This window comes from Aptenodytes forsteri, unplaced genomic scaffold (assembly GCF_000699145.1).
Source record: "Aptenodytes forsteri isolate BGI_AS27 unplaced genomic scaffold, ASM69914v1 Scaffold54, whole genome shotgun sequence".
NCBI classification, from domain to species: Eukaryota; Metazoa; Chordata; class Aves; order Sphenisciformes; family Spheniscidae; genus Aptenodytes; species Aptenodytes forsteri.
In genome coordinates this window covers 13067277-13093581 of record NW_008796044.1, presented here as the reverse complement: position 1 = coordinate 13093581, position 26305 = coordinate 13067277, and the positions used below count along the sequence as shown (strand labels likewise).

General features: G+C 54.2%; 1 protein-coding gene across 1 annotated transcript in view; it reads right to left on the bottom strand.

Moving 5' to 3' along the window:
• Window positions 1-214: 214 nt before the first annotated feature.
• PDGFRB (platelet derived growth factor receptor beta) overlaps window positions 215-26305 on the bottom strand; it is a 34652-nt gene continuing 8561 nt past the window's right edge. The window contains exons 2-24 of the mRNA XM_009285851.2: window positions 20511-20588; window positions 18690-18986; window positions 17973-18242; window positions 17560-17687; window positions 17036-17210; window positions 16248-16440; window positions 15919-16034; window positions 15253-15379; window positions 14880-15091; window positions 14048-14142; window positions 13642-13774; window positions 13127-13231; window positions 12908-13018; window positions 12373-12526; window positions 10803-10969; window positions 10422-10540; window positions 9086-9208; window positions 7544-7655; window positions 7157-7256; window positions 6932-7037; window positions 6279-6429; window positions 6120-6225; window positions 215-5603 (exon numbers count right to left, since the gene is read on the bottom strand). Coding sequence (XP_009284126.1) covers window positions 5453-5603; window positions 6120-6225; window positions 6279-6429; window positions 6932-7037; window positions 7157-7256; window positions 7544-7655; window positions 9086-9208; window positions 10422-10540; window positions 10803-10969; window positions 12373-12526; window positions 12908-13018; window positions 13127-13231; window positions 13642-13774; window positions 14048-14142; window positions 14880-15091; window positions 15253-15379; window positions 15919-16034; window positions 16248-16440; window positions 17036-17210; window positions 17560-17687; window positions 17973-18242; window positions 18690-18986; window positions 20511-20559 — 3300 coding nt within the window. The 5' untranslated portion in view covers window positions 20560-20588 and the 3' untranslated portion in view covers window positions 215-5452. The remainder of the gene's footprint in view (window positions 5604-6119; window positions 6226-6278; window positions 6430-6931; window positions 7038-7156; window positions 7257-7543; window positions 7656-9085; window positions 9209-10421; window positions 10541-10802; window positions 10970-12372; window positions 12527-12907; window positions 13019-13126; window positions 13232-13641; window positions 13775-14047; window positions 14143-14879; window positions 15092-15252; window positions 15380-15918; window positions 16035-16247; window positions 16441-17035; window positions 17211-17559; window positions 17688-17972; window positions 18243-18689; window positions 18987-20510; window positions 20589-26305) is intronic.

The window sequence follows — 26305 nt, the reverse complement described above, 5'->3', positions numbered from 1 at the left end:
TCTGGGCTCAGCTGTTGCCTTGCTGTGCTTGTCTCTGCCTGGCTCCCAGCTTGGCTTTCGTTAAGAGTTGGGGTCATGCACAGTGTATTAACATGCTTAGCCTTCACCCACGACATGGTTAAGCTGTATTCCCAGCCCCATCTGAGTGTGAGAAGGTGGCAGCAACCAAAACCAGGCAAACAGAGGAAGAGATGGAACTTTGCAAAAAGAAAAACACCTTTATTTTTAAACTCTTTCTTTAAAAACGTATTTGTAAAAGTTTACAGCATAAAAATAATATCTCATGGCTATAAATGTGACATAGTACAAATCCTACAAATACATCTGTAAACCTAGGAAAATGTTAACTCTTTGGTACCTTAGTCCAAACTCTGTTTTTTCCTTTGCCCTCAGGATGGTTTCTGACAGACAGCGTGGAGGCAGGTGCTGTTTCTGTTCAGAGATGCTGCAGAGTAACAGCATGATGCCAGCAAGCCAGCACAGCAGGACGGGGAGATGGCAGAGGGCAAGCTTTGGGCAAGCTTTACAGTTATGGTGCAATCCATGAAGGAGGAAAGGACAGGAACAATGGGACGCTGCAGGCCTCCCAGCATGAGTTGGCTTCCCTGCCTCCTCCCACCTCTGCAAGAGTCATCTCTCCAAAGTGCCGCTGGAGCTAAATTGGAGCAGTTCCCCTGCCTTTGCCAAAGCTAACTGGATCCATCTTGGCATATCCCAGAGACTTCAGCCCTCCGGGTGAAACATGGGAATTATGCTGGGAGCCCAGCAACCCATGTGCTGACCCATGAAATTTTTGAATGATACCTGGCCTGCCCTGGGCAAGTCCTGCAGACAACATGGTACCTCCACTGTTACAGTCAGCCTTGGCTGCTCAGCATCCAGGCTGGGCTGCAATCTGCTGCGGGAAGGACCTGTGCATGGCCCAGGAGCTGCCCGGCACCCAGTGGGGACCTGCAGCTGCCCTGGCTGCTCTCTGCCTGTGCAACCACCTGGGGCGAAGGCTGCCAAAAGGCTGCTGAGGGCTGCCAAAGAGCAACCTTCATGTTCTCCAAGTGGGAGCGCAGCCAGGCTGCGTCCAGGCTCCCGGGGGCTGGCTTGGCAGCCCACTGCTCTCCTGTCCATGTGGGACATCCTGTGGTTTGCACTGTGAACTGGCCACACCAACCCTGGGATCTGAGCTAAGCACCGAGCCCGGCCAGAGCCCTTCCTCGCGCCTGTGCATTGGAGCATGGGGTTTGCCTCCTTAGCACGTTAGCTGATATCTCATTTTAGAAAAAGCCCCCAGAAGGAGACATCTGTGAAATCCCCTTCTCCAGATCTTCCCCACAGCCAAAACCTAACCCACTGCCCAGTACCCTGCATTTGTGGTGCTGTCTCTCCCCCAGCCCAGAGCCCTGACTGGGAAGAAGGGGAAGAGCCATTTCTCACTTCTGGCTGATTTCCTCCTGGCTGCACATCTGCATTGCACTTCTGCCTCCCGTCCCCGTGGGACTCTGCCACAGTCCCCTTGGCAGGTGAACAGAGACAATTTAGTTACAAGTAAAGTCCGCTGTGCTCTAGATTTCTTAACACGACACAAACAAACACTAAACGTGACACTCTCACTTAAAAAAATAATAACACGCTCAAACTGAGAAGGACAAAAGGATTAAAACCGGTGCACACATCAGTCTGAGAAGCATCTTAAATGTGGAAAGAGACACCAGAGTGTCGCATTAGTTTCTGGGATACACTTAGGTATGTATGAAATAGTGACTGGCAGTAGGATTATGCATATACTGGTGCTGATAACGATGTAACAGCTGTAGAGTAAAATATAATCTACAAATAAAAGATATTGCACTAGAGATGGGCCCAAGCTGTGGCATGTGTCCCTTTTTGGGGGGCTCAGTTTGGGTCCACCTCTAAACACAAAAACACATCCAAACAAAAATACTAATCATCAAAACTAAAAACCTGGAGGGACCGGTTCCCTTCAGAGTCTCACTGGAGAAATTATGGCTACAAAACTGATGGGCCCAGAACTGCCGACCATTTCTCCTGGCCCTCACCCGGCGGGCCACGCAGGGACTGGAATGTCGGCAGCAGAGAGAGAGGGAGCCGGGGGCTGGAGCTGGCTCCCCGAGCGGAGAGAGCTTGTCTGGGGGGCTGCTGTAAGCCTCAGCCCTGCCAAGCCCTCTCTTTGAGGAGAGCTGCAGGGATGCTTAGCAAAACGTGTTGGCTTTGCCCGGCTGCCAGCCTGTCCCTGGCTGAGAAGATCTGCTCGCTGCAGCGGGTGTGCATGCCCTGGCTGAATGGTGATGGGAACAGTTGAGTAAGAACAGGAAAGTACCACAAAGTGCAAGACTTGGCCCTTGCAATCACAGGGCCAAAGGCAAATATTTGGTCATATCTCTCTGGAGTGGAGAACGGTACCATTTTACAAAGAGTCTGGCGTACCTACTTTAAGAAGGAAGAGGGAGGTGGGGTTAGCACCCCGTCAGCAGCCAGAACAGGTTTTGATGCAAAGAATAATTGCAATAAATCTACAAATGGGACAAAATGCAATAGGCATCCAAGTGTAGCTAATGCCGAGCTAACAGGACAGGATACCTGAGTTCCCCCAGAAGGGAGAAGAAATAGATCTCCTCTTTCAGGACAGTGGAAACTATTTGATAGTGGGAAATTAGTAATTTCATTAGTAATTTATCTGTACAAGATGGAGATTACTACGGGATTTGTGAAGTAAATAAGCAAATGGCCAAAGGGAGGGTGAGAAGGGGTTAATTGATGGGGAAATCTTTGGGCTGGACAGAGGTAGTAAAAGCAGCTCTCTAGGGTTGCTCTTGATGCTAGAAGTATTTAATATGTTTATTAGTCAGTCCAGCCCAAAAATAACAGCTTGTTAACAAAATGTGCTGATGACCCAATGTCTGGAACAGCGGGGAGTATCTTGGTTAGAAATGCCGGAAGAGTAGAAAGACGTAGGTGCTTAGATTGGTCAGAGGATGACTCCAAACTACCAGTATGTTGTGGCTGGGAAAAGGCCAACATTATCCAAAGCTACACCAGGCAAGTCAAATCCAGTACAGACCAGAACTATTAATGCCCTATGCGAGGTCTAGATTTGACCTCACCTGGAGTACTGGGTACTTCTGGTCACCTTTGATAGAGAAGGACAAATTAAAAATGGAGCTGGTGCAGACAGGGACTATTAGGACGATCCGATGTGCCATCCTACGGGCTCAAGTTGCAGTGACATGGATCCTACCAAGCACCTGACATGTTAGAAAAATAAAGTGGTCTGACCCCAAGGATCTCATGAGTTACTGCTTCTCTGCGGTTAGGATCATTTAATGAACTGTGGCCACAGAAGATGGCTCCTTCATTACAAGCAGAAGGAACAGAGCATGGAAAAACAGTTGTCATTCACAGTGTTTCCTACGGATGGTGGGGAATCTGACCACATGGGCTGAAAATATACTCCACCGGCTGCCAATAAAAGTACTATTTCTTATGTTCACATTCTACCAAGGGCATCAGACCACAAAACATCTACTTCTCTTTTAGCTGCATAAATGGCAGCATTGCAACGATAGACCACTTAAAACAGAAGCTGTTTTGCTGGGGATTTTTGGCAGAAGTTTCATATTTTTAAAAAAAAAAAAAAAAATTCTTAGTGGCTTTGAGGTGGAAGAAGCCCAGCAAGATGCTGATTGAATTTCTGAATTTGTAAACCTGCATGTGCATTTTTTGTAGGATGCACAGAGATGTGCATGAGTAGGGCAATGAAGGGGTTAATGGGAATGGGGGGCATGCAGCGAACAGAGCTCTGTGCAAGGCAAAACTTCTCCTTTCAGAAAAAAACCCCTGCTAGTTTCTACGGTGTCAGAGCTGTAGTTCTGGGGGCCTAGCTTTCATCAGTGCAGAGGTGGGGTTCACCACTGATTTCAAAAGCCTGGTGTTCCTCCTGCTTTGAGTCTCCTCATTCAAGTGGCAGCTGAGAGCACCAGAAGTCCCAGTCCTGCCTGTGAGAAGCAAGAAAGGAGGTGAGAAGCAGGAGGAAGGTCTCTGCCCTTTTATTCTTCAAAACACTTTCCAAGAGAGAGGAATCCTCCCCGATTCCTCTTGCTCTGCTTGGTTCCCCATGACACTTCATCCACAGCCCTGACAGGCTGCACGTGGCTGTGCCTGACCCCTAGAAAGTGGCAGGGTGTGAGATACAGTTCAGCTGGGACCAAACAGCTTCCCAGCCTCTCTCCCTCTCTCTCTTTTGAGATGTCCCTGGGTTGGTGTTCTGGCATCCTTATTGCTCCCCATAGTCTTGCTATGACTCAGGAGGGACCGGTGAGACCTCCCATTCTGAGAAAGGGTGTTTGGGTGAACAGTCTATCAAAAGGGAGCCCTTGCTTCCCAAAGATAAGGCACAAAGATTTTGCAGCTGGCAGGGTTATATGATTTCCCAGCAGATGAGCTGGTTAGTGGCAGGCTGGGCTTAGTGGCAGTAGATTTTTAAATAGCCATATTGCTTCCTTATACTGGCCCTGGCTAGTGGATTAATATATTTGTTCCCTTTAAATCTTCAATGGAGAATAATTAGCTTAGTGTCCACACAGACAACACGAACAACACTGGACTGCCCTCTTTGCTACTACAACAGAGTCATTATGAGAGCATTTTGAGTTCCTGGCATGCCCTTGGGGCTCCTGGTGCCATGCTGGGCACAAAAGGGTTCGGGGTGCGACAGCCCCTCTAGGTGTGTGCAGAGCTGTGCCCCAGAACCATGGGTACCTGTAGTGCTTGTGACACTCTATCCACCATAGAAGAGTTATCAAGAAAGGAAAATGGTGATTCAGTATCTCTGAGACGCTGGCTGGTCTCTCCAGGACTTGGCTGTGCTTGGAGGAGAATCTACCCAATGTACTCTTGATCTCCAGCAGCTGAAGGTTGATGTTGCAGGTTCTCTACACCCCAGCAATGGGCTCCAAGCAAATCATCTGTCCCGGTTGCATTTCACAGAACCATGGTGTGGTTGGTGCTGAGACCATCAGAGAAGTGCTGGTGCAGAGGAGATGAAACTCATTGCCATGGAGGGGGAAGAGGCTGGAGTATCATCTTAGCAATGCAGAAAGTGGCGTCTCTTGTGGAGATCCAACCCACGTCTTCCACTTGAAAAGAAAATGTTGGTCTGTGAGATGTCTCCCTCCTGCAGTGGTTTGATCATTGAGGAGGATGTGGCAGTGATCTGGAAGGTTGCTGGCACTGAGCCACCTCTTTGTAAGGGGGAAGGGAATGGCAATGGGGAAAAGTCTTTAATTCCCCACCCAACACTGGGAGATGGGAGGGAAGGAGGAATGCTGGGACAGGTGGGGATGTCCCAATGTACAAGCGCAAAGCATGGCTCTCTGTGACGTCTGGGTCAGCCCTTCAGCTGGTCTCACTGTGGGGAGATGCAGAGTCAGCCCAGCTCTGACTACAGGAAACTCTCCTCCACCTCTTGGTGCCCTGTGGTCGGCTCCTGGCAGCCTGCCTGTGGGTCGGATTCCTGCTCCTCATCCTGCCGGAGGCCCAGAGGGCTGTCACAGGATATTGTAGATGATGTGTTGGCCTCGTTCAGCGTAGAGCTGAAGGGAGACAAGGAGGAGAGAGAAATGAGTGCCTTGTCCCAAGTGTCCTGGTGAGAGAGGATTCCCAGCGGCTGAGAAGCGCGTCAATCTCCTGGCAGCCCCAGTCTATCTGAGTAGCTTTCCACAGGGGGGCAGACAGTATCACTTGGGTCTATTCAGCCCTCAAACACAACATACAGCCAGTTGGGCTCTGCGGGCTGTGCACCCCAGTGTGCCCTACTCCTTGTAAGTGGGGGTCTCTTTTCCCCAGCTGTGCCAGCTGATGTACGGAGACATGATATGACACGACACCTTATCTTAGCTCACATCCCAGCTCCTCTGGTTCATCTTCATCCCTGCAGGCTCATGCAAGGTCGCAGCACTTCAGATGGGGATGACGCTGCCCTCCTTCTCTCCTGGTAAACCCACCCCTGGTCTGTCCCATAGCAGAGCGTCACCATTTCCTCTTGAGGCCCCCATTTTCAGATTTGGGCAGTGGGGGGAAGGGACAATATTTAGAAGTGATGTTTTTACCTGGCCCGGCTGATGGAGACCTCCTGAGGGAGATCGCAGACTGCCTCGGGTTTGGGGTCGGGAAGAGGGATGATATAATCATTCTCGCCCCCATTCTGGTGCACGGCTGTGTAGAGGATGCTGCCGGTGCACGTAGAGGATGGATATAATCATTCTCGCCCCCGTTCTGGTGCACGGCTGTGTAGAGGATGCTGCCGGTGGGGGAGCTGGGAGTGAGCCTGGCATTGTTCAGCCCAGGGATTGTGGGTCTTGTGCGGACAACAGCAGGGTGGTCACTCTTCATGAACTCTTCATCCACCTGCTGGTACCTCTGCTCTCACAGGGCAGGTTACCAAAGAAACGGGAAGGTCTTGTGAGTGGAGAAAATGCACTTGTGTTATATTTGCTTTCCCTGTCTGCTAGGCTTTTTCTAGAAGGGCTGGCATCTTCTAGCTTGGTTCAGCTACCCTGTCTCCACCAAAACCAGGTCATGAACATTTCCTAAGGGAGAGATCAGGGGCACAACTCCACAGCTCCAAAATACCAAACAGTTGGAGGCAGGTTTTTGATCTCCTGCCAGTTCTGATTTCCGCAGTTGCTGAGATACCAGCTGCCTGTCTGGCGATGCCAGTTGTCTCAGCAATGTCCCCAGGATGCCCAAACCACCTTCGTGCTGTTCAAACTAATGCAGCCTTAGTCACAGCAAAATCCTCTGGCACAGCAACACTAAACGCTGGTCTCCAAACCCTGATTGAGGGCTCTAACCAAGGCAGCATCCTCCACAGAGCACTGACCCTCTTCTGTCCCTCCAGCACAGGGTCCTTTGAACATACCTTTCTGTAGCAATCCACCAAGAGGTTTCCCATAAGCACCACCAGCTGTGAGAAGGATGGTCTGATCTCAAACTTCTCCTCCCAGCACTTCTGCATGATATCGTAGCTAACAAGAGGGAAGAGAGAGCACTCTGGTGAGTTAGCAGGTGGGGAAAACAGAGGCAGAAATGCTTCTGCAGTTTGTGTAGGGCAGGCCCAGGGCAAATGCATATGGGCAGCACTTACATTTCATCAGAGGCGTGGGTGGGTTTGGACATCCGATAGCCACGTTTGATGGCGTTGTAGAACTGTTCGTTCATAGGCAGTTCGGGGTATGGAGTCCCCCCTGGGTGTAAAGGGAGAGCAGGAAATCAGGCTGGTGGATTGCCTGCCACCCCCATGCCAACATGCATTTCACACCAAGGTTTCCTTTTTTCTTTACCTTTCCTGTTTCATTTCACTTCTAAATGGCAACGTCAGCATGGGAAAGAAGGAGACAGGGAATGAAGTGCTACTCTCACTGGTAAGGTTGGGACTTGGGGATTAGAAATGTATTTCTATTGTCTCTGGGAAGGGATCCTACTAACATGCTATCAGACCTACAGACGCCACCATGATCTCTAGGGCACCTACCTAGAGTGAATATCTCCCAGAGGAGAATCCCAAAAGACCACACATCACTCAGGGTGGTGTAGAGGTTGTTGAAGATGCTCTCTGGAGCCATCCACTTAAGGGGCAAGAAGGTCTAAAAGGAAAAAAATGGAACAAGAAGAGAGTCAGCTGCATCTACAGCACTTGTTTCAACAGGTGAGAGTCTGACACCCAATTTACAAGCAGAGAAGACCCTTCAGAGCTGTCCATCAGCCTAACACATCTGCTGACATCTGCTGTCAGCTCCTTCTTGGAGGGACCAGTTTCCTCTTTCCTTGTGCAGGATGAACTCAGCAGGCAGGAGGAAAGAGTGGGTGTGCTACATCCATTTACATCGCTGTCTGCCATGACGAGCTGTCATGGTGTGCGTTCTCTGTTTCCTAGTTCTTGGGGAGTCCACTGACTTGCACAACGTGACCACAGCATTCCTGAAGGGAGTCCAGGCCAATCTGGACTTTGGAAACCTGAGACCAGGCTGGAGAGGGCTGTGGGATGACCAGAAAAGAGCTGAAGGACACATCCAGCTTTTTCCTGCTCTTACTCACTCAGAGTGATACACGAAAAGGAGCCTCACTTGACCAGCTTGTATGCAGCACTGGCTGTGCTGTTCCTGGGATTCGCTTGCACAACGAATACCAAAATAATCTCCAGGAAGGATTGCAAAGGGGCCCAGTTTCATTTCCCGTTTTGGAAGGAAAACCAGCTAGGCCAAGGCTGGACTGGAAAAGCCCAGCCCCTCTGCAGGAGGGTCTCCCTGCCCAGGCACTGAGTGCCTGTCTGCCATCCCATGCAAATGGGAGACAGCATGAGAGAAGTTAAGTAGTTCATAGAGTAGATAAAGATTGGGGTTCGAGAGGCCTGGCTCTACTCTCAGCTCCCCCAGCCTCAGTTTCTCCGGGAATTACATGGCCTGCTTTGCTTGGGGTTGCATGTTCCCAAATGCCCCAGGGCTGGAGTGAGCATGCTGCTGTTGAAGTCACAGGGGAGGTTCTGGGGAAGCTCAATTACAGCCTCATCCTCTCCTGCCTCGAAAGATTGGAGACGTCTTTCTGGAAAGTAGCTGCTCGCAGGAAAACACTTCCTCTTACCCTGTGGTCTAGTGGTTAGAGCAGAAGTCTGTGAACCTCTTCCCAGTGTGTCCAGTGACTCACCGCAGCACTGTCAAGCTGCCTAACCTTGCACTCCTCCTGCCTGCAGCTCAGGACCAGACTCAGCGCCATGCAGGGAAGGGATGCAGCACTGCTGCCAGTGACAGGCTGTGCTGGGGACAATCCTTAGTTTTGCTGCTGCTGCCCAGGTTCTTCTGTAAGAGCCTGGAGATATGGGCATGCAATACTGCTACTCCAGAGCGTGCAGAGCACATCAGGTGTAGGATGGTTGGCTGTTGACACCATCTCCTGGGAGTCCTGCCCTGTCACCACCCCAGGGCACAATGATGGACAGGTGACTCACAGGGGGAGCATGTAGGGGGTGCCAGGCCCAGATCCCTGGGAAGAAGGGACTTGCGTGGCTCAAGGTACTCACGCTGCCTTTGGAGATATAGTTGGAATCCCTCATGATGTCCCTCGCCAGGCCAAAGTCACAGATCTTCACCAGCTTCCCCTCGCAGATGAGGACGTTCCTGGCAGCCAGGTCACGATGCACACACTGTAGGGGGAAGGCAGGGCACTGTCACTGCAAGTGGCCCCCAGACAGCCCGAAGAAGCAGCCCAGCTCCAGCACTAGCCCATTTCTGGGGCTGCAGGGACAGGGGTCACCTCACATCATTTGAGGCATCTCCTCCACCTCTAGGGACAACCATGGCTCAAGGGCACTAGCAAAGCTACCACATTTTCGCTGCACACCTGGACTGCTACCCCTGTGACAGCAACAGGCATACAAATCCGGCAAGGGCAATTTGAACAACCCAGCAGAGAGGGGATTGCCAGGGCCTGACCAAGCAAGGGGGCTGGTAGGCTGGCAAGGAGGGGGTGTCTCCATCTCTGTTTGGACAATCCAACCCAGCAGTCTGAAGACATCAGAGTTACACCAGCCTAGCTTGTGCCTCCTGGTTTGCCAGCATGTTGGATGTTTTCCATATGAACAGCCTGGAGGTTTGCTCAGGACCCTGCCAGACACTACTAGTGAGCATGGTGATATTACACCACTGTAAAGTGTGACTGTGGGAAGCTGGGAGCTCCTCTTCTGTGCTCCATGGGGGAGCACTGACCATGCACTTTTGGGGATCAGACTGTCTGGCTGGAGGCAGAGAGCCAGGAATTTCTCTCCGCATGTCATTGATGCCATCCCTACCCCTTTTCTTATCCCTGCCCTGTGTGATGTTTCACACGGTCCAATTATATTACTGCCTGCCCTGGGCTATGCCAGACCTTAGGAAATCCCAGAGCCTAGTCCTCTGTTGTGGCTTAATTTCCACTAAAGAAGCACTTCTGATGAGGCCTGGAGAGCTCAGAGCATGTGGTGCGATAGGGGTGTCCATGGAGAGTAGTAGCTCTGCTGCAGAGTGCCTTGTGCTTTTGCACAGGGAGGTTATCACTGTTTGGTCATCCTGGTAAATAGGGATGATATAATACCACAGCTGTGTTGCACATGGCTTGGGAGGAGCTCCGAGTCAGGGAATTTGAGGTCTGAAGCTCGATCTAAGCCAGGGTTAGCTGTCACGTGCAAATATAGTCATGCTGATCCTCAGGGCTGTGTTTCCAAAGAGAAGTGGTCAGCAACTCTTCAATTGCATGGCCACTTCTCCCATGAGGAGGTTGGCATGGACAGAGGGACAGTGAGCGGAAGTTGACCACAGGACACAGCAGAGCATTGTTGGCCTCCACCGCTGCAGGCACCATGGACCAGCCGGGATACGTACATTTTTGGAAGCCAGGAACTCCATCCCATTGGCCACCTGGAAGCTGAAGCCCACCAAGTCCATATAGCTGAGGAGCGGAGACTCGTTTATCAGCGTCACCCGGTCTGTTCTTTCAGGAGCTGGAGGGCAAGCAGAAATGGATGTTGGTGTTACTCAGCACACTCATGGGCTGCCCGCCAGTGGAAGGACCCACTGGGGATTGCTCTGCCTCCAGCAACAAAGGGACAGAGCTGGGAGCTCCCATCGTGAAGGCATCTGCCACCACTGCTGGACTCGTCCCAAAGGTGACCTTTCCAATATGGACGATCCGTCTCTGCAAGCAAAGGCATCCAGCGCCCAAAGTGCAAGCACCTCTCCCTCCCGCTATGGCTGAGCTGTTACCTGACGGGGAATAGCTGTCCAGCTCATATGGGGTGCCGTAGTTAGAGGACTCGATGTCAGCGTACTTGACTTCACCCTTCATGTCAGACATGGGCACATAATCCAGTGAGTCGTCCTTGCTCATGTCCATGTAGCCCCCGTCGCTCTCCACAGACAAGGAGAGGTGACTGTGGGGGCATGTAAAGAGGCTGTTCAGATCCAGAGGGGAGGAGGAGATGCAGGGGATGGGAACAATGATTTGTGGGACTGCAATTCCTGAATCCTCAGCCCCGGCACTGAAATGTCCCACACAGCAGGGAAAGAAGCCCTGCATCATGCATGCAGAGAAGTGCAAATGACACTGGAGGCCTCCTTCCACCACCTAACAGCTCTGGTGTCCTCAGGGCTAGCTTTAAACAGCCCCGCCATCTTCCCCTGCGGGTCTCCAGGTATCCTTGCCCACAGGCTGCAGCTTCTCATGCCCACCTTGCCTGGCAGAGCACAGGCTTGGCTCAGCACACGAGCTCAGCACTGGGGAGGGCAGGAACGGGAGGCAGGGCCATGCAGCTCCACAGGCACCCACAGGACAGGACGGCAGGAGACCCAAGCCAGAGTGGGCAGGTGAAACCCTCCACCTTGGTGGTGTATGTTCCCAGGCTGGCCAGGTCTGACCTGGAGAAGACTGAACTGAGCAGGCAGGACACAACTCTTTGTCCACAGTTAAACCTTCCCAGTTTGGATCAGCAAACATCTGCACCCTTGAGCACCTCTCCCTTGCGTGACCAACAACTGCATCTGGGAAGCAGCATCTTGAGGCCTTCCACATGATGGTGCTGGGCAAGGGAAACCTGCTGCATGGCCAGAGCTGTCGGGCACGTCCCCACGGGCTTGGGAGGCTGTGCTCGGTGCTTAGGAGGATCTCAGCTGCCTTCAAGCAGAAAGCACAGGGGGCAGCTGTGCTGATGTCCTAACACTGCTCTATTTTACTATTGTTTTGGCGTGCTGGAAGGAAATGCTGCTTTCTAATTTCCCATGGGACCGTTTCTGTGCACTGATCTGCCTGCATCCCTTACAGCTGGCAACTGGATGAAGGACCGTTTCTCTTTCCTTGAAGCACCTCTTGTGCAACTGCACTCCTTCTAGCACTTCTCCCTTAGGCTCAGTAGCAACGAGACCTGCCCTGAAAATGCAGAGCTGAGGTCTCCAAGGGTTAAGACATGCTGGGAAACCCTTCGTCTCCGTACTCGAAGTGTAGCTGTGGTTATGCTAGTAAAGTTAACGATGCCAGGGAATATTCCCAACTGGCATGGAGCAGCCAGTGTGTGTGCTAGCAAACTCAGCCTCCAGGACACACAGATTGCCTCTGCTAACTTCCCGTCTGCCAGGAGCTGTTTGGAGGTGGCTTGTTGGCACATGGGCCAGTCTCACAAGGTAAGAGAGTGGCCAACTGTGTCCCAGTGCTGGGCCAGTGTTTACTTTACTGGTCTGGAGGAAATGTAGGTATCCTTCCTGGCAGTACCAGCCTCCCTCATTGATGGGGGCTAGGATGGGGTAGGCACCAGGGAGGAGGACAGTGCTGCTTTCCAGGTACCTCTGCACGTGGTCCTCCTTGGCGGTGTTCCCGTACACCTCTGCCTCTCGCCGTGCCTTCTCTCCATAGGACTGCAGGAAGGTGTGCTTGTTACGGTGCAGGTAGTCCACCAGGTCCCCATAGCGGCAGTACTCGGTGATGATATAGATGGGCCCTGGTGGGAGAAAGCACCCGTGTCAGCCCTGCCTCAGCCCCGCTCACTCCCCGGGGCAGGGAATTTCATCCCACAGGGACATTACCAGATTGCAGGATATCTAGGCAGGGCCAGGGGGAAAAGCCATCTTTCTGGGTACCGAGCATTTTTGGAATTTGAAATTTGTGTTTGGGGAGGGAGGTGGGGGTTAACAGAAACACGCCTTCTCAGTTTTAATCAGGTTGGAAAGAAAGGCTTTCAGAGCCCCACAAGGGTTTCCTAGTGGAAGGGTGAATCATTCTGAACCAGAAAACAGGAATTATTCTCTCTGAGGACAGTTCTCCTACTCAGAACAGCCCAGGGCAGCAGGGAGAGGAGACAAGGCGCCCAGGGTTCATCTACCTCCTTTGGTGCAGGCCCCCAGCAAGTTCACGATGTTGAGGTGAGGTCCCAAGTGGCTCATGATCTTCAGCTCGGACATAAGGGCTTGCTTCTCGCTGCTCCGGGCAGTGGCTGTTGGGGAGAGCCGGTGTGAGCGGACGGGCGAGGAGCGGAGCACATGGGCACCATTCGGCCTCACAGCTTTGGGATGGGGTAAGGTATGGTGCGGGGACAACTCACACTTGAGCATTTTGACCGCCACTTTCATGGTGGACTGCGAATGGCTCAGGCCATGGGCTGTTGCCTCCACCACACGTCCAAAGGCACCGGAGCCTAGAGTGCGTCCTGCAAAGAAACAGCGAGGAGACAAGATTGGCAGTACTCCTCGAGAAGAGGTGAGGCGAGGAGCTTGGAAAAGGCAAGTCCTCTGTTTGAAACCACACCAGCCTTGCTGCAGTCATCCTGGTGGGCATGGAGGTGGTGTTTGTGGTTGGGGCTGGTTTCTGTCCGGCTGGGAAGGGAAGGAGCTTCCAGCCATAGGAAAGGATAGCCAGGAATAAACCAGTGCCTCATGCCAAAGGGAGCAGCTGGCTTCCCACCGTGGTCCCAGATGGTCCCTCTGTCCCAGGACCACATCGTATCTTGAGGGATCTCTGTGCCCTTTCTGGGTTGGTCTCTTTTGGAGATCCCAAACCCATTACCCCCAGACAGCCAGAACCCCAGGGGTCCATCAGTGGGACCTGCACAGCCTTTACCTAACACCAGCTTGTCCCTGGGCACCTCCCAGCTGGAGTCGTAAGGCAGCTGCATGGGATCCACATAGATGTACTCATGCCCATCGGAGCTGACTGACTCAATCACCTTCCAGCGGATTTCATAACGAGGTTTCTGGAAATGGGAGCAAAGGGGAAAGAGAGATCTGAGGGGCTGAGGATCAGGGAGGGCATGGGGGATGTGGATGGGCTTTGTCAGGGAGTCTTTTGTCCCTGCAGCCATTGCCTCATGCCCCATCTAGCCTACAGATGCCGGGGGGGCCACGGTCCCTGGAATGGGTGGGATATCATCAAGCCCATGCCAGCAGGAGCTCACAGCTTTGCTCTTCCCAGCCACCCTGACATGGGGGTACCACTGTGGCAGCCTGGGAACGCTCTCCTCTTTTACCTTCTGCCACAGGACAATCAGGATGATCAGGGAGATGACGGTGAGGACCAGCAAGGCCAGGATGACAGAGATGATGACCACTTTGAACGGCAAGGCTACAATGATAACAGGGACAGCAGTTAGAATCCTCCAACCTTGCATGGCCTGGGTACCCTGGGAAAAGGAGGGGACAACAGCACAGAGGGATCCCTGCACCCTTCCCCTTTCCTCCTCTAGCCACCATCCCCCTCCTGCTACACAACTCCCCCCAGACATCGACCCTGAGCTCTCCTCTGGGTGGGGGCAGTCCCTGTCCTCTCCTCCTGGGCAGACCTGCCCAGCACTTGCAGGGCCAGCACCCAGGGATAATGGGGTGATGGGTTGTTACAGCTTGTTGAAGGGCTTCCTGCCTTGGGAGAGGTTTGACCATGGGAGGCTGTAAGGAGCTAGAGGGGCTGGTTTGCTTGGGGGAGAGCTGGCAGCCCTGGACCTGGGCTTAGACCATCATTCCTCATATTTGAGATGTTCAGCGCATGGATGTTCGAGTCCATGGCACCATCTAGTGACCCGCGGGCTAATAACAAGATACCACGGACCTGCTCAGGCTCTCTCATCTCGCCTCCCTGGAGGGATGACCCTGCCAGTGGACATAAGGGCTCCAGACTCCTCCTGGAGCAACCTTTCCTGCTCAACCCAAAGGAGGCTTCATTTTGGGCAGAATACCCAGGCTTCCTGCCTTCGAGGTCTGCAGCCATCAGAGGGCAGTCCTGGCTCTTAGCACCTCCATGCTGGAGGCACAGAGAGGGAAGTCTAGCTCCCCATCGCCTGCTCAAACGCCTCCCGCAGCGCTCACCGTGTGGGACCAGAGTGATGTCCTGGGAGTTGGTGCCCAGGAAGTTTTGCACGGTGCATCTCAGGAGCAGGGGCTCGTCCACCCTGTGCAGCTGCAGGGTGCTGTTCACGCGGTACACCTGCAGCTTCGCGTGGTACGTGGCATTGGTCTGCAGACCGATCTCCGCGGACTCGTTCCCCAGCAGCCGGGTGGGCTGCCCCTTGGTGCTGCACCTGGTCCGGGGGAGGATAAAGGCACCTGAGAGGCAGCTGGGACCACGCGCCACCATGGGATGCCGGGCATGTGGGTCAGCAGAATACAATAAAATAATAGTCTATTATTCTAATGAATGTGAGAGTCCAGCCATTCTCATGGGCTCCATCACTCCGCTTACCATTTGATGTCGCTGCAAGTAGACCAGCTGATCTCCGGCTGGGGCATGCCTTCAGCAGAGCATGTTACGGTCTGCTCCCCACTGCTGGCACTGCTGTTCTCCTTGAGGTCCACCACTTTGGCTGGCACTGAAACCAAGAGACAGTGATGGGAATTAATTCTCCTTTCTGACTGCAGGATGGAAGGGGAACGTGATTCCACTGTACTCCTAACATGGCCTGGGGGTGAGGAGACAGCGAGGTAGGACTCATCACATCAATCATGTTTTATTTTTGAAAGCTAACAGCAAAAAGAGAAAGGTTTGAGGGGGTTATGGAGGAGACCTGCCCCCATCTAGCTTGCTTGGAGAGCACAGGCGAGCACAGGGAAAAGTCCTGGACATCAGAGCTGCGCAATCATCTCTGCATCTACTACCTTGGGCCAGGGCATGAAGGCCAGGCTGCTGGTGTCTGCACTGCCTTCCTGTCCTCCTGCTCTGAGACCAAGCGTGAGATATCTCAAATGAGCATGTTTCTTGCTTGAATGCTCTTCCTTTAACCAAAACCACTCTGGAGCTGTAGTCAGAGGAGTAAGGGCTTCAGCCTGAGGGTCCTGAGGCAAAGGATGGAGCCATCCCCTGAGACTGCCCCCACACTCCTCAGCCCCATGTCTGCATGCCCATCCTCACCATTTATCTGCAGATGGAAGGACAGCTCCTGCTCATCGTCCTCATTGGAAGCCCGGATGGTGTAAAATCCTCCTTCTTCCTGCTTCACCCGTACCAGCACCAGAGCCGTCTGGTACCTGGAGGAGACACAGTCCCCAAGTGATGGGTGTGGGAAGGTACCTCAGGACTGACAACGCTTGGAGGTGACCAGCGCCCACCCAACTGAGGCATGCTCAAAATCCACTCACAGAAAGGCATTCAACCACCAACCCATGTCCAACAAGTGATTTGCAGCTTACTTTGTGAATTATCCCCTCCCTGCACCCCAGTGAGGAGTGATGGGCCCTTACCTGGTTTCTGACAGGTTCCTGCTGGTGATGGTGAACTCGCTGTTGCTCTCCACGGTCAACGTCTTGTTGTTCTTCAGCCACACGATGCTGGGTTGTGGGTAGGCCTCCACCTCCACCTGGATGGTGCGGCTCTTGTGGACCTCAGCATACACTGTGCTGGGCAGGTGGGTGTGGAAGCGCACGAAGCCACGTTCTGAGAGGGGGCAGGAGGGATAGGGGGGGTCAGAGTTAAAAAGAGACCCCTCTCCAGCCCTTTGGACAAACATGGATCTGGCACAAAACACCCTGAACACACAGAAGTGGTGGGGCAGCTCCAGATCCATCCCTCAAGGCTTCAGGCTTGCGTCCAAAGGGAGTGGGGGTGCAGAGCCACACTTTGGAGCAGGGGAGCTCATGAGGCAGGCAGCACGCAGGGAAAAGGCTGTTATCTTGTAGGGATGGGGCAGGTTCCTTCAAATTACATGAAAGAAGGACAGATGCAGATGGGAGGTGGCAATTTGACCTCACAGTGCATCGGCACTGCACAGTGCAGAAGAGCTCTCACCCACACCCTCAAGTGTCTTAAAGGGTCACAAAAGCTGTGGTGGGGGGTTTGGGATGTTTTGAAGCCAAGAAGTGGGCAGGGGTGACTTGGGGTGAGGGCTGTTTTTTTGCCATGGCTACTAAGGGCAGAGGCGAGGAGGGGAGGGAGCTGGAGGTTGTGCGGAGAGAAGAGGGTGTCACCCTGGGGTATCCTGCCTGGATGCCCATGTGGTTTGCTGGCTTTGGGCACGTGGGCAGCGACGCACCGATCACATGGACCGTGATGTCTTTCCGATCCGTTTTCTCATGGTAGCCCTCAGAGACGTTGCAGATGTAGGTCCCGCTGTCCTCCAGCTCCGCATTCTGGATGATGAGGATGGAGCGGATCTCATGGGTGGATCCGGGCAGGAAGTCAGTCACCGGCTCTACAGCCTTCCCTGCCTGCACAACGGGGACAGGAGATATGGTCTGAGAAGTCAACAGCATGTTCTGCCGTTGGAGCTACAAAGCCAGGCTCACAGGGAGGGAGGAGGAGGGGGTAGAGGACCCCAGTCTGGCTGCCACAGGGACAGGGAACATGCATTGATCAGAGGCCACTGAGACAGACAGCCTTAATCCAAGGATCTCCCCATCAAGCCTCCCTGTGTGGCAGCATCATCATCCCACAGCTTCTGCCATGGGGTGAAGCTTCCTATGAAGCTTCGCCTAGGATATTGATGAGTGATTGCCATGGGACATCTGGGCGAAGGCTGGAGCTGCTGCCCGGAGCCTGTGGGGCTGGAGCACTCACTTGCTTGCGGGGATAATCCCAGTTGAAGTTGACTAGCTCATTGCCGCTCACGGTGCACATCAGGGTAACGTTTTCTCCCTGACGAACTATGGTCTGCACTGCGCTGATGGAGACGTTCACAGATGACACTGTGGGAAAGGTGAAAGAAAGGAATGAATAATGAAGGAAGGGATGAGTGGGCACCCAGTCCATTTATCCTGCGTGGACTGGTCCACTGGAAAGTCTCTTCCCTGAGGGATAGAGCTGACACTTTGGCAGAACCCATTGTCTAATGGAGACAGGACTAAATCCAGCCTCCAAATTGATCAGGGGCATCGCTAAGGAGACAGGGGGAGAGCTTTGCTGTCCCTGCCATTGGGCTGAAGGAACAGCCACAGCAGGTGCACAGGTATGCTAAGACAATGGCAGCTCACCCTGGATCCTGTAGACATAGAAGGTGTCTGAATCCACCTCCTGGTCATCCACGATTGTCCGGCAGAAATAGGTCTTATCCTCAAAGAAGCCTTTGAATCCCTGTTGTGGGTCATAAGCAGCTGGGATGGGGTTCTCCACCTTTTTCTCATAGAGGGTCACCTGCATCTGCGGGTTGGTCACGCGGCATGGGATGATGGCCTCTGTGTAGCCCGTGATGAAGATAAAGAGCTCTTCGGAGGTGATTGTGGGGAGGAAGACTAGGGAGGGATCTGTGGGAGAGAGGGAATGCTGGTTACGGAAAGCTGCTTGAAGCTGAACCAGGGCTGCTCTGTGCTCCTTCAGGACTGCTCCAACACAGGGCTCTGTCTCCAGACTGGTGGGATGCTTCTTCCCTTAATCCCCATGGCAAAATAGAGCTGCAATGTCGCGGGCTTGCCAAACCTGTCCTGGGAGGGTGAGAGAGACCCAGACGCTGCCGCCTAGCACCGTTGCCTCCCCCACCACTTGTCCCAACACACCACACATGGGTCTCTCTCATGACCTGGCATACCAGAGACATGCCACAGCCAGATGACCTGCCATGAGGGCTCTCCTGCAATGGGAGGAAGGATTTTGAGAGGCCAGTCACTTGGAGACAGGACGATAATCCAAAGACCTCTTTCTCCTGGTTGTTAAACCCTGTGGAAATGCAGAGACAAGGACATGCTGTCCCCTACCTGGAACGTAGATGTACAGGGCTTTCCTCTCTGCTGGCTCTGGAACCTGGTCAGGGCTGTAGGTGCACGCATACTCCCCGGTGTGACGGCCCGTCACGTTCCTGAGGGTGAGATTGCTGACGAAGACACCATCCCTGTGCTCCAGCGAGGCAGCGAGGGGCTGACCCTCCCGTTCCCAGACCAGCGCGCCATCCCCATAGCACAAGAGGGAGAAGGTGCTGTGGAGGCCGAGGACAAGCTCAGTGTCTTTGGGTTCGATGTGCAGCCCGCTGCCCCCGGATGTTACCTCCAGCAGACCTGGGAGAGGAGGGAGATGAGACCAAATTGGATTCCTCTGGAATCCAAGGAGAAGCACGCTGGAGCACAACCTCACGCCAATGTATTTGGTTTGTAGTGTCAACCTTTACACTGAAAAATAACCTTCCTGGATTTGTCCTCCTTGGCGTAGCCACCACTGACAAACACATGCTCTCCTCAGAAATGTCCTGTTGACGTAGACCTTCGTGGGTCACCCTTCATTCCCTGTACCTCCTGAAAGCCTTACTGGGGAGGAAATAAGACATCATGGGGTTTAGCAATGTTCAAAGGTGCCCATCTTGTCTGTGGCAATGCTGGGTGGAGAACCCCCCATTTTATGCTTTAATTATGTCTGCTCCCGTCCAACCTTTCTGTGAGGTAACTGCACCCTCAGTGCCACCCAGTGCTGCCCAGTGTCACGGGGCGGTGAGGAGCAGAAGGCTGGCTTGGGAGGGATTTGGGGCAGCCGTTGAAACGGTGGGTGTGAACAGAGATGTGCTGGGAGGCAGCCATGCTGTGATGCTGTTGCACCAGCCCAAGTGGCATCCTTGGTGAGGACGGGGCTGGAAATGGGGGTGACCTGGGCCTCCCCCACGTTTGCTCACATTCTTGGCTTTTATGCATCCTGTGAGCTGGTCTAGATGGCCTGGGGAGCTGGCAGTACAGACAGTACTGCTGACCCCAAAATGAGCCTGTCTCTGCAAAGGCAGAGGTAGGTCTCAGATGCACCTTCAAAGGCTTGGAAAGGCCATGCGTTTAGCAGGCAAGGGGGAAAGGAGGAGATGAGGCAGTTCCCTGCTCTGCTGGCTGCCTCTCCACAGGGACAGTGTCAGACGGGACACAGACCAGGCTGAAACAATGTCAGTTTACAAGAAAGTGAAAAAGGAATGAAAGCAAAACCTTGCAGGAAATCCTTTGGAAGCAATAGAGCAGGCAAGGTCTTCCTGAATGGCTCCCCGTGTCTCTCCCAGCTTCCTTGCTTCACCCTTTGCCCAGATGTCCCAGTGGGGCTGGGATACGTGCTCCTCCCAGGTGTCCCCACGGGTGGGCAGGGCAGCTGGGGACAGCGCCCAGGGACTCGCAGCAAGGCTGTAAACAGCCCAGATGCAGCCAGGTGCCCTGCTGCCTTGCTGTGGGGGGTTATTGTATATATGGGGGTCTGACCGAACCCTTCCTGCTGTGGGGGTGTCCATAATGTCCAGATAATGTGGGTTCTTGGGTGTCTGCTAAGGGCTGAGCGCACCTGGCAGTGCTCCCTCTGCAAAGGTCTCCTCCTTCCACCCAGCTGTGCGTCAGCACGAAGCAGGTGGGGACTTTACATCCACCCTGCCATAGGATTGGGTCAGCATAAGCCCATGGACCTGAGTCATTAGGAGGGACAGATGGCCTGGAGCGCGCTGTGCACCCCTGTGCCTCCCCACGGCATTGCCCCTTTCCTCCCCCTTGCCCTGGAGCAGACATCCCAGGGCAGCATCCCCATGCAGGCCCCAATCCTCTACACACCTCCCCAGCCACAGCACTCACCGGTGAGGATGAGGAGCCAGAGAGATGTCTTCAGAGAGGGGCACAGCATGGCGGGCTCCGTGGCTCGGTGGCCAAATCCTGCCAAGAGCAAAGCAGGATGAGCACAGCACTGCTGGCAGAGGAGGGGTCCCTCGGCCACCCCGGGCAGGGGAGTTCCCAAGCTCTCACCCGAGCCCCGGGCTCCCTTCTCCACCTCAGAAACCTCCCATCTCTTTCCAGTTTTCATCCTTTCCCTCGTGGTGGGATGGTGAGTTCCCCCTCACGCTGGATCTGCAGAAGGAGCTATTTCTAAAGCATCTCCTGCTGGTAAACAGGGATTTTGCTGGAGGCTCCAGCAGTTGTGTCAACTCTTGCTCATCTCTGCTCGAAATGCCGCTCCACCCGCTGCAGAGCCCTGCCTTTCTCCCTCCCTCTGCTCTACCGCTTGCCTTTTTTTCCATTATTTTTTGCTTCCCTCAGTCCCAGTGAGATAAAACTTGCTAGCAAACAGATCCCCCTCCAACCCTCCCACATTTTCTGCTCCTTCCAATGAAATAAAACAAGCCCAAGGAAACCCCACAAAAAATGGGTTTCTTGTATTTGACTTTTAAATATATATATATAAAGGGAATATTTAAGAGGGCTTTTTAGTTAAAAATCCCTTTTACCAACATTTCTCAAGAAATCTTTTCCACAGAGCGTTTTCAGCCCTCCCTGGTGCAAACCGAGAGCCCAGAAGAGACGAGGCCAGAGCTCCCTAAGAGCAGTGGGGTCTGTCCCCCGTGTAATGGGGTGACAGGTAACCTTCCCCATCTTGCCTGCAGCGATGGGGGTGAGTATTTCTGAAAAGCAAAATGAAGAAGCTAACAAGGGGAAGAGTAAGGGGAAAGGCTTCCTCTGTGCCTGGACAAAGCTGGGGGGAAATGAGTTCAGTAGTCCTGAACTTGGTTGGGGATGGTCCCGCATGGAGCTGAACTTCACGGCTCAGCCACGCTGCAATCCGGGGCTGAGCTCCTGCCCTGCCACTGCGCCACCTCCCCTCTCCCAGAGCAAGAGGCATTTTGAATCTGCTCCCAAGGCAGACCCCAAGGAGAAGCCCCTGTAATGCCGGCACAGTGCTCTGGGGAGCTGCTCGCCAGGCACGAGGACGGCTAGTGGCAATCTGGACTTGCTGACCTGGCCCCAGGCATTGTCTCTTCCTGAGCGGCTCTGCTGCCTCTTGGCCCTGGAGCGGCCTCCTGGACTGCTTGATGTTAAGGAGGAAATGGTTTTTAAATGACGTGCGCTTGTCAGATGTTTTTATTATTCTCTTGCTTTGGCTCAACAAAAGTCTGATCTACCAGCAAATCCTTCCAGGTCTCCAGCTTATTCAGCAGCTTCCCTCTCCCCCCTCCAGAAACCCCCCCTGTGACTCCTTCTCTCTTCTGCATTTGCCAGAGGGGATGAGAGCACTTACGGGGAAGAGCTGGGGGTGGGTAGGATGAAAGGACCAAGGTGAAATTCAGGCTGTAAATGAATGTGACCTCACTGCACCCACCCAGAGAGCACCAACCTGCAGGAGAGAGCAGGAGGATGGACAACCTAATCTCGCTGCCCCCCAAGGCACTGCCATGAAGAACAATTAGCTTTGTTTCCCAATTCTCCTTTAGAGAGGTGTGTGATTCATCCATTATTCAATGTTCAAGGTTGTAAGGACAACTGGGATCCTCTCCTTTCACCCCTCCCCACCTGCATGCACAAGCCAGGCTGTATTTGCGTCCGTCCCCGTCTTCCCCCCCCCCGGCAAATAAGGTCTGCAAATAGCCAGCAGCTAAGGTCTTCCCAAGCTCATGCCCAGTAAGGCACTGCCATGAAGAACAATTAGCTTTGTTTCCCAATTCTCCTTTAGAGAGGTGTGTGATTCATCCATTATTCAATGTTCAAGGTTGTAAGGACAACTGGGATCCTCTCCTTTCCCCACCCCCCACCTGCATGCACAAGCCAGGCTGTATTTGCGTCCGTCCCCGTCTTCCGGCAAATAAGGTCTGCAAATAGCCAGCAGCTAAGGTCTTCCCAAGCTCATGCCCAGTTTTTAGCTGCCTGTCCAGCTTCGTGGCTGTCACTGTTAGTCCTGTTGCAGGCGAGATCTTGGCTTCCTCTACCCACACAGACAGGTCCCTCACTCCACCAGTGATCTCTGCAGGATCACTGATGGGGCAAACCACTGCTCTGCCGCAGCCGGGGAGCTGGACGCGGGTGCATGCTGGTGCTGGGCTGGCATGGCTGTTGCTTCGGCAAGCAGTGAGAGCCCTGCAGCCTCTGGCTGCCGCCTCTGGCTGCCTCCCCTGTGTTCGTAGCTGGTTTTAATAAAGCTGCTGGTTTTGCAGAAAAGCATTTCTCTTGGAGATGCTTCCCAAGAAGAGTGGGAGGGTGGCAACGTCTCGCAGAGTGGTGACCTCTCCCTTGTTTGTCTGCTCTGGCCAGGGCGAGAGGCATGCTCGGAGATGCTGAGCTGTGCATGTCCTGCAGGATGCACGCAGAGCCTGGCTAGCAGAAGGACAAACCTTTCTCTCCCTGTCACGAGGACCTGTGTGCTTGCACATGTGGGTGCACACAGGCATTTCACAAGGGATGCAAATGCACCCAGCTCACTGCCAGTCTTGAGAGCACTTGTTTCCCTCCTCAATCTCAGCTTTTGTTCTCAGCGAGAGCAATAAGATGCACCCTGTGAGTGCCAGACAAGGAGGAGCTGAGGTGGGTGCAGCCCCACTCAGTGATCCAAAAGCAGGTGCCCAGACATTATCCCACCCAGGGACCCAGACACAGGCACCTACACGACGCTCAGCTGCCTTGGATTGTCTCCTCCCAGCCCTATGGGTGAGCAGGGTGCACAGACCCCTCAGACTCCTACATCCTTCCCACGGGCCAGGACCTGAGCATTTTCAAGCCACGGGACCGTTTGCCTCCACCCATCCTGGCACATGCCTGGAGGCCAGGGAGGTCCTACAGCGATGCCGCGTCTAGCGCCCTTCACTCAGCCTTGCAGCTCCATGGCAGCCTCCCACCTTGCAGCTGCCGAGGTGAAGTCCCAGCTCTCCATCCCCGCGTTATACCCCTCACCATCCTCTCCTTCCTGCCAGCACAGGTACAGACCTTCCCTCTGCCCCTCTCTGGCACCGTGATGCCAGGGCAAGCCGTCCCCGGCCTGGCAGGGCAGGGAGCTTTTCTCTTGAACTGCACTGTTTATTATTCTAGGAGAGGAATTTGGCTGGGAGACAGGAGGTCAGCTGGCTCACAGGGAGGCCGGGCTGGCTGGGCGATGTAGTCCCGCGCCCCCACTCAGCCCCACACGCCTGTGGGGTGGCTGCACTCTCCCCGGGGGCTCGAGTCCCTGGGGCCACGCCGGGGCTCTGCCAAGCGCCGGGGGGGAGGACGGCTTCCCGCCAGCCGGCACGACACGTCTCTGCTCACCTCCACCCTGCCGCCCAGCGAGGCCGGGAGTTGGGCACTGCGGGACCGGGAATGTCTGGGACGGTTTTGAGTCCAAACGAGAGACACATACAGGCCGCTGTCCCTGCCCGGTGACACAGCCACATTGTCTGTCCTTATCTTTCCTCTGTAATCACATCAGCCCGGCCGGCGCGCTGCACGCGTGGCTGCAGGAATGCACCCGGCGGCCGCTCCTCGCTGCAGGCTGCAGGAATGCACCCGGCCCTCCTCTGGATGCCGGGAGCGGAGAGCGGCGTTTGCAGGCGAGACAAGGGAGAGCTGAGCCAGCTCTGGGGCTGTCAGGTTTCCCAGCTCACTGCTGTGCTGGTGAAAGGAAAGCGTCCCATAGCTGGCAGGGGCCAGGCACTGCTGAAAGCCTGTTCACACATCTCCGGCCTCGTGTTTTTGCAGTGTGTTGCGTGGGGCGATGGGATAAATCGGGGCCCCCCAACATCCCTGAGCAGCAGCAGCGTTGTGCACAGGGCACCCCAGGTTCTGATGGCTCGCGGAGCCACACTCTCACAGACAGGACACAGGCAAGAGGGCCAAAGCAGAGAGGTCAAACAGCACGGCCAAGGCCACGCAGCAGGACCATGGGTGTGCCAGGACCGAGATTCAAGTCTCATGATTCCCCGTCTCATGACTTCACAGCTTCTCCAGAGCAGCCCACTCCCGTTTCTCCTGCATTTGAAATCGGATGACAGCTGAGCTTTCTCCTCTGCCTCCTCTCCCACTCCCCCGCTCGCTGCTGTGAGCGGTGGCCGGGGGCTGATGCCTCTCTGGTTGATGAACTTGGACAGGAATTTCTGCAGCAGGAGCAAGGCTACGCCCAGGGTTTTGGATACAAGGAAGAGCCGTATCCAGCCTCTGCTGGGGATGGTCCCACCTTTATTTAGGGAGGACCATTCCTTCAGCCATCTCTGCCACTCCTCCCACCTCGCAGTGCCTTGCTAAGGAGCTCAAGCATCACCAAACCTTATTGATTTATTACCATCCCCCAACTCCAGACCTATCTCTTGTTTAAGGATGCTAGTAAGCCAAAGATGCCTTTGCTAATGCCCAAAATATGCTGTGTGGGCTCAGTCTTGACTATTCTTGGGTAACAAGGCAAGAATTTCCTTTGACTTTGCTCAGCGTGCCCTGCCACACCTCTGAGCCCCCTTCCCTCTGCGCTTGCTCCCAGCATGTGTACGGTGCAGTGCTCCTGGCAGAGCATCTCAGCACACATGGCAGCCACTGCTGGCATGAGCATCGCATGGCACTACCCACCCCCAAGCACGGATCACGTGGGACGGGACCATTTCCAGCCCTGCAAATGCCTTAAACCATGGGAGATCTACACAGATAGGCATCCACGCCAAGGAGGCCCTCCCAGTCCACTGCCCTCCTCCCGAGCGTGCCTAGACCACCTTTCTCGCCTCTCCTCCACAACCACTAATGCCCTGCAGAGAACCAGTATGGGGGTCCCGCAAGCACCCCCAGAGCTGTAGGAGCTGGGGGAGCTGGGAACCAGCCTGCAAAACTGGTGCACAGGGAAGGGGATGGCTCGGCATGCCAGGGAGGGGGAGAGCAGCCACGACTGCCCTGACAGCCACTTTGGAAGGAGCTCTGGTCCCTACAGACCATCGATCAACAGCAAGGGGATGTGCTGTCTGCTGGAAAACAGGGTACACAGCTGCCTCTCAGCAAATCCCATTTACATTTCCAGGGGCAATTCCTGCATCCATTGCCCCACGTCGCCTTTCTCCCCTGGCTGTGCTCCCCTTGCCTGAGCCTCCCCGCTCCTGCGACGCTGGGCAGAGGTGCTGGCTGCCATCCCAGCCCGCGAGGGCATCTCGGCTGACGGCAGCACGACCGTGGCAAAGGAAAGAGCGGAGATGCGAAGCCAGGCCTCTCACACAGCCGCCAGTCCTTTCTCTTCCTCTGGCTTTCTATTTCTAGCCCCTTGTCTTGCTGGGGCTGCGCTTCCAGGCGCTCCTGCGATGCTCGCCGGCCCCGCCGTCCTGCCAAGCAGGCCAGGGACATCTGGTGCAAATTAGCGGGAAGTAAAATATACTTTATTTCTTCTTTGTCTAAGTGCATCTGAGTCATTAAGTGAGATCATGGGTGCCCGTATGCAATAAAAAAACCCCTGTATGGATCCCATGATCAATGCTGCTTGCAGCCAGGGAGCGAGGGCTTCTCCTGGCCGGGGGAGCACCGTCCCCTGCTTTTGAAGGCAAAAAGCTCTCCAAGCAAAGGCTGGTAACCCCTGAAACCCAAGCCTTGCTTGTCCAGCAGCAAAACTCTTTGGCTTGTCCTGTTTTCCTCTGCCACCCTCCCCCCAGCCTCTGCGACTGCTTCTTTCC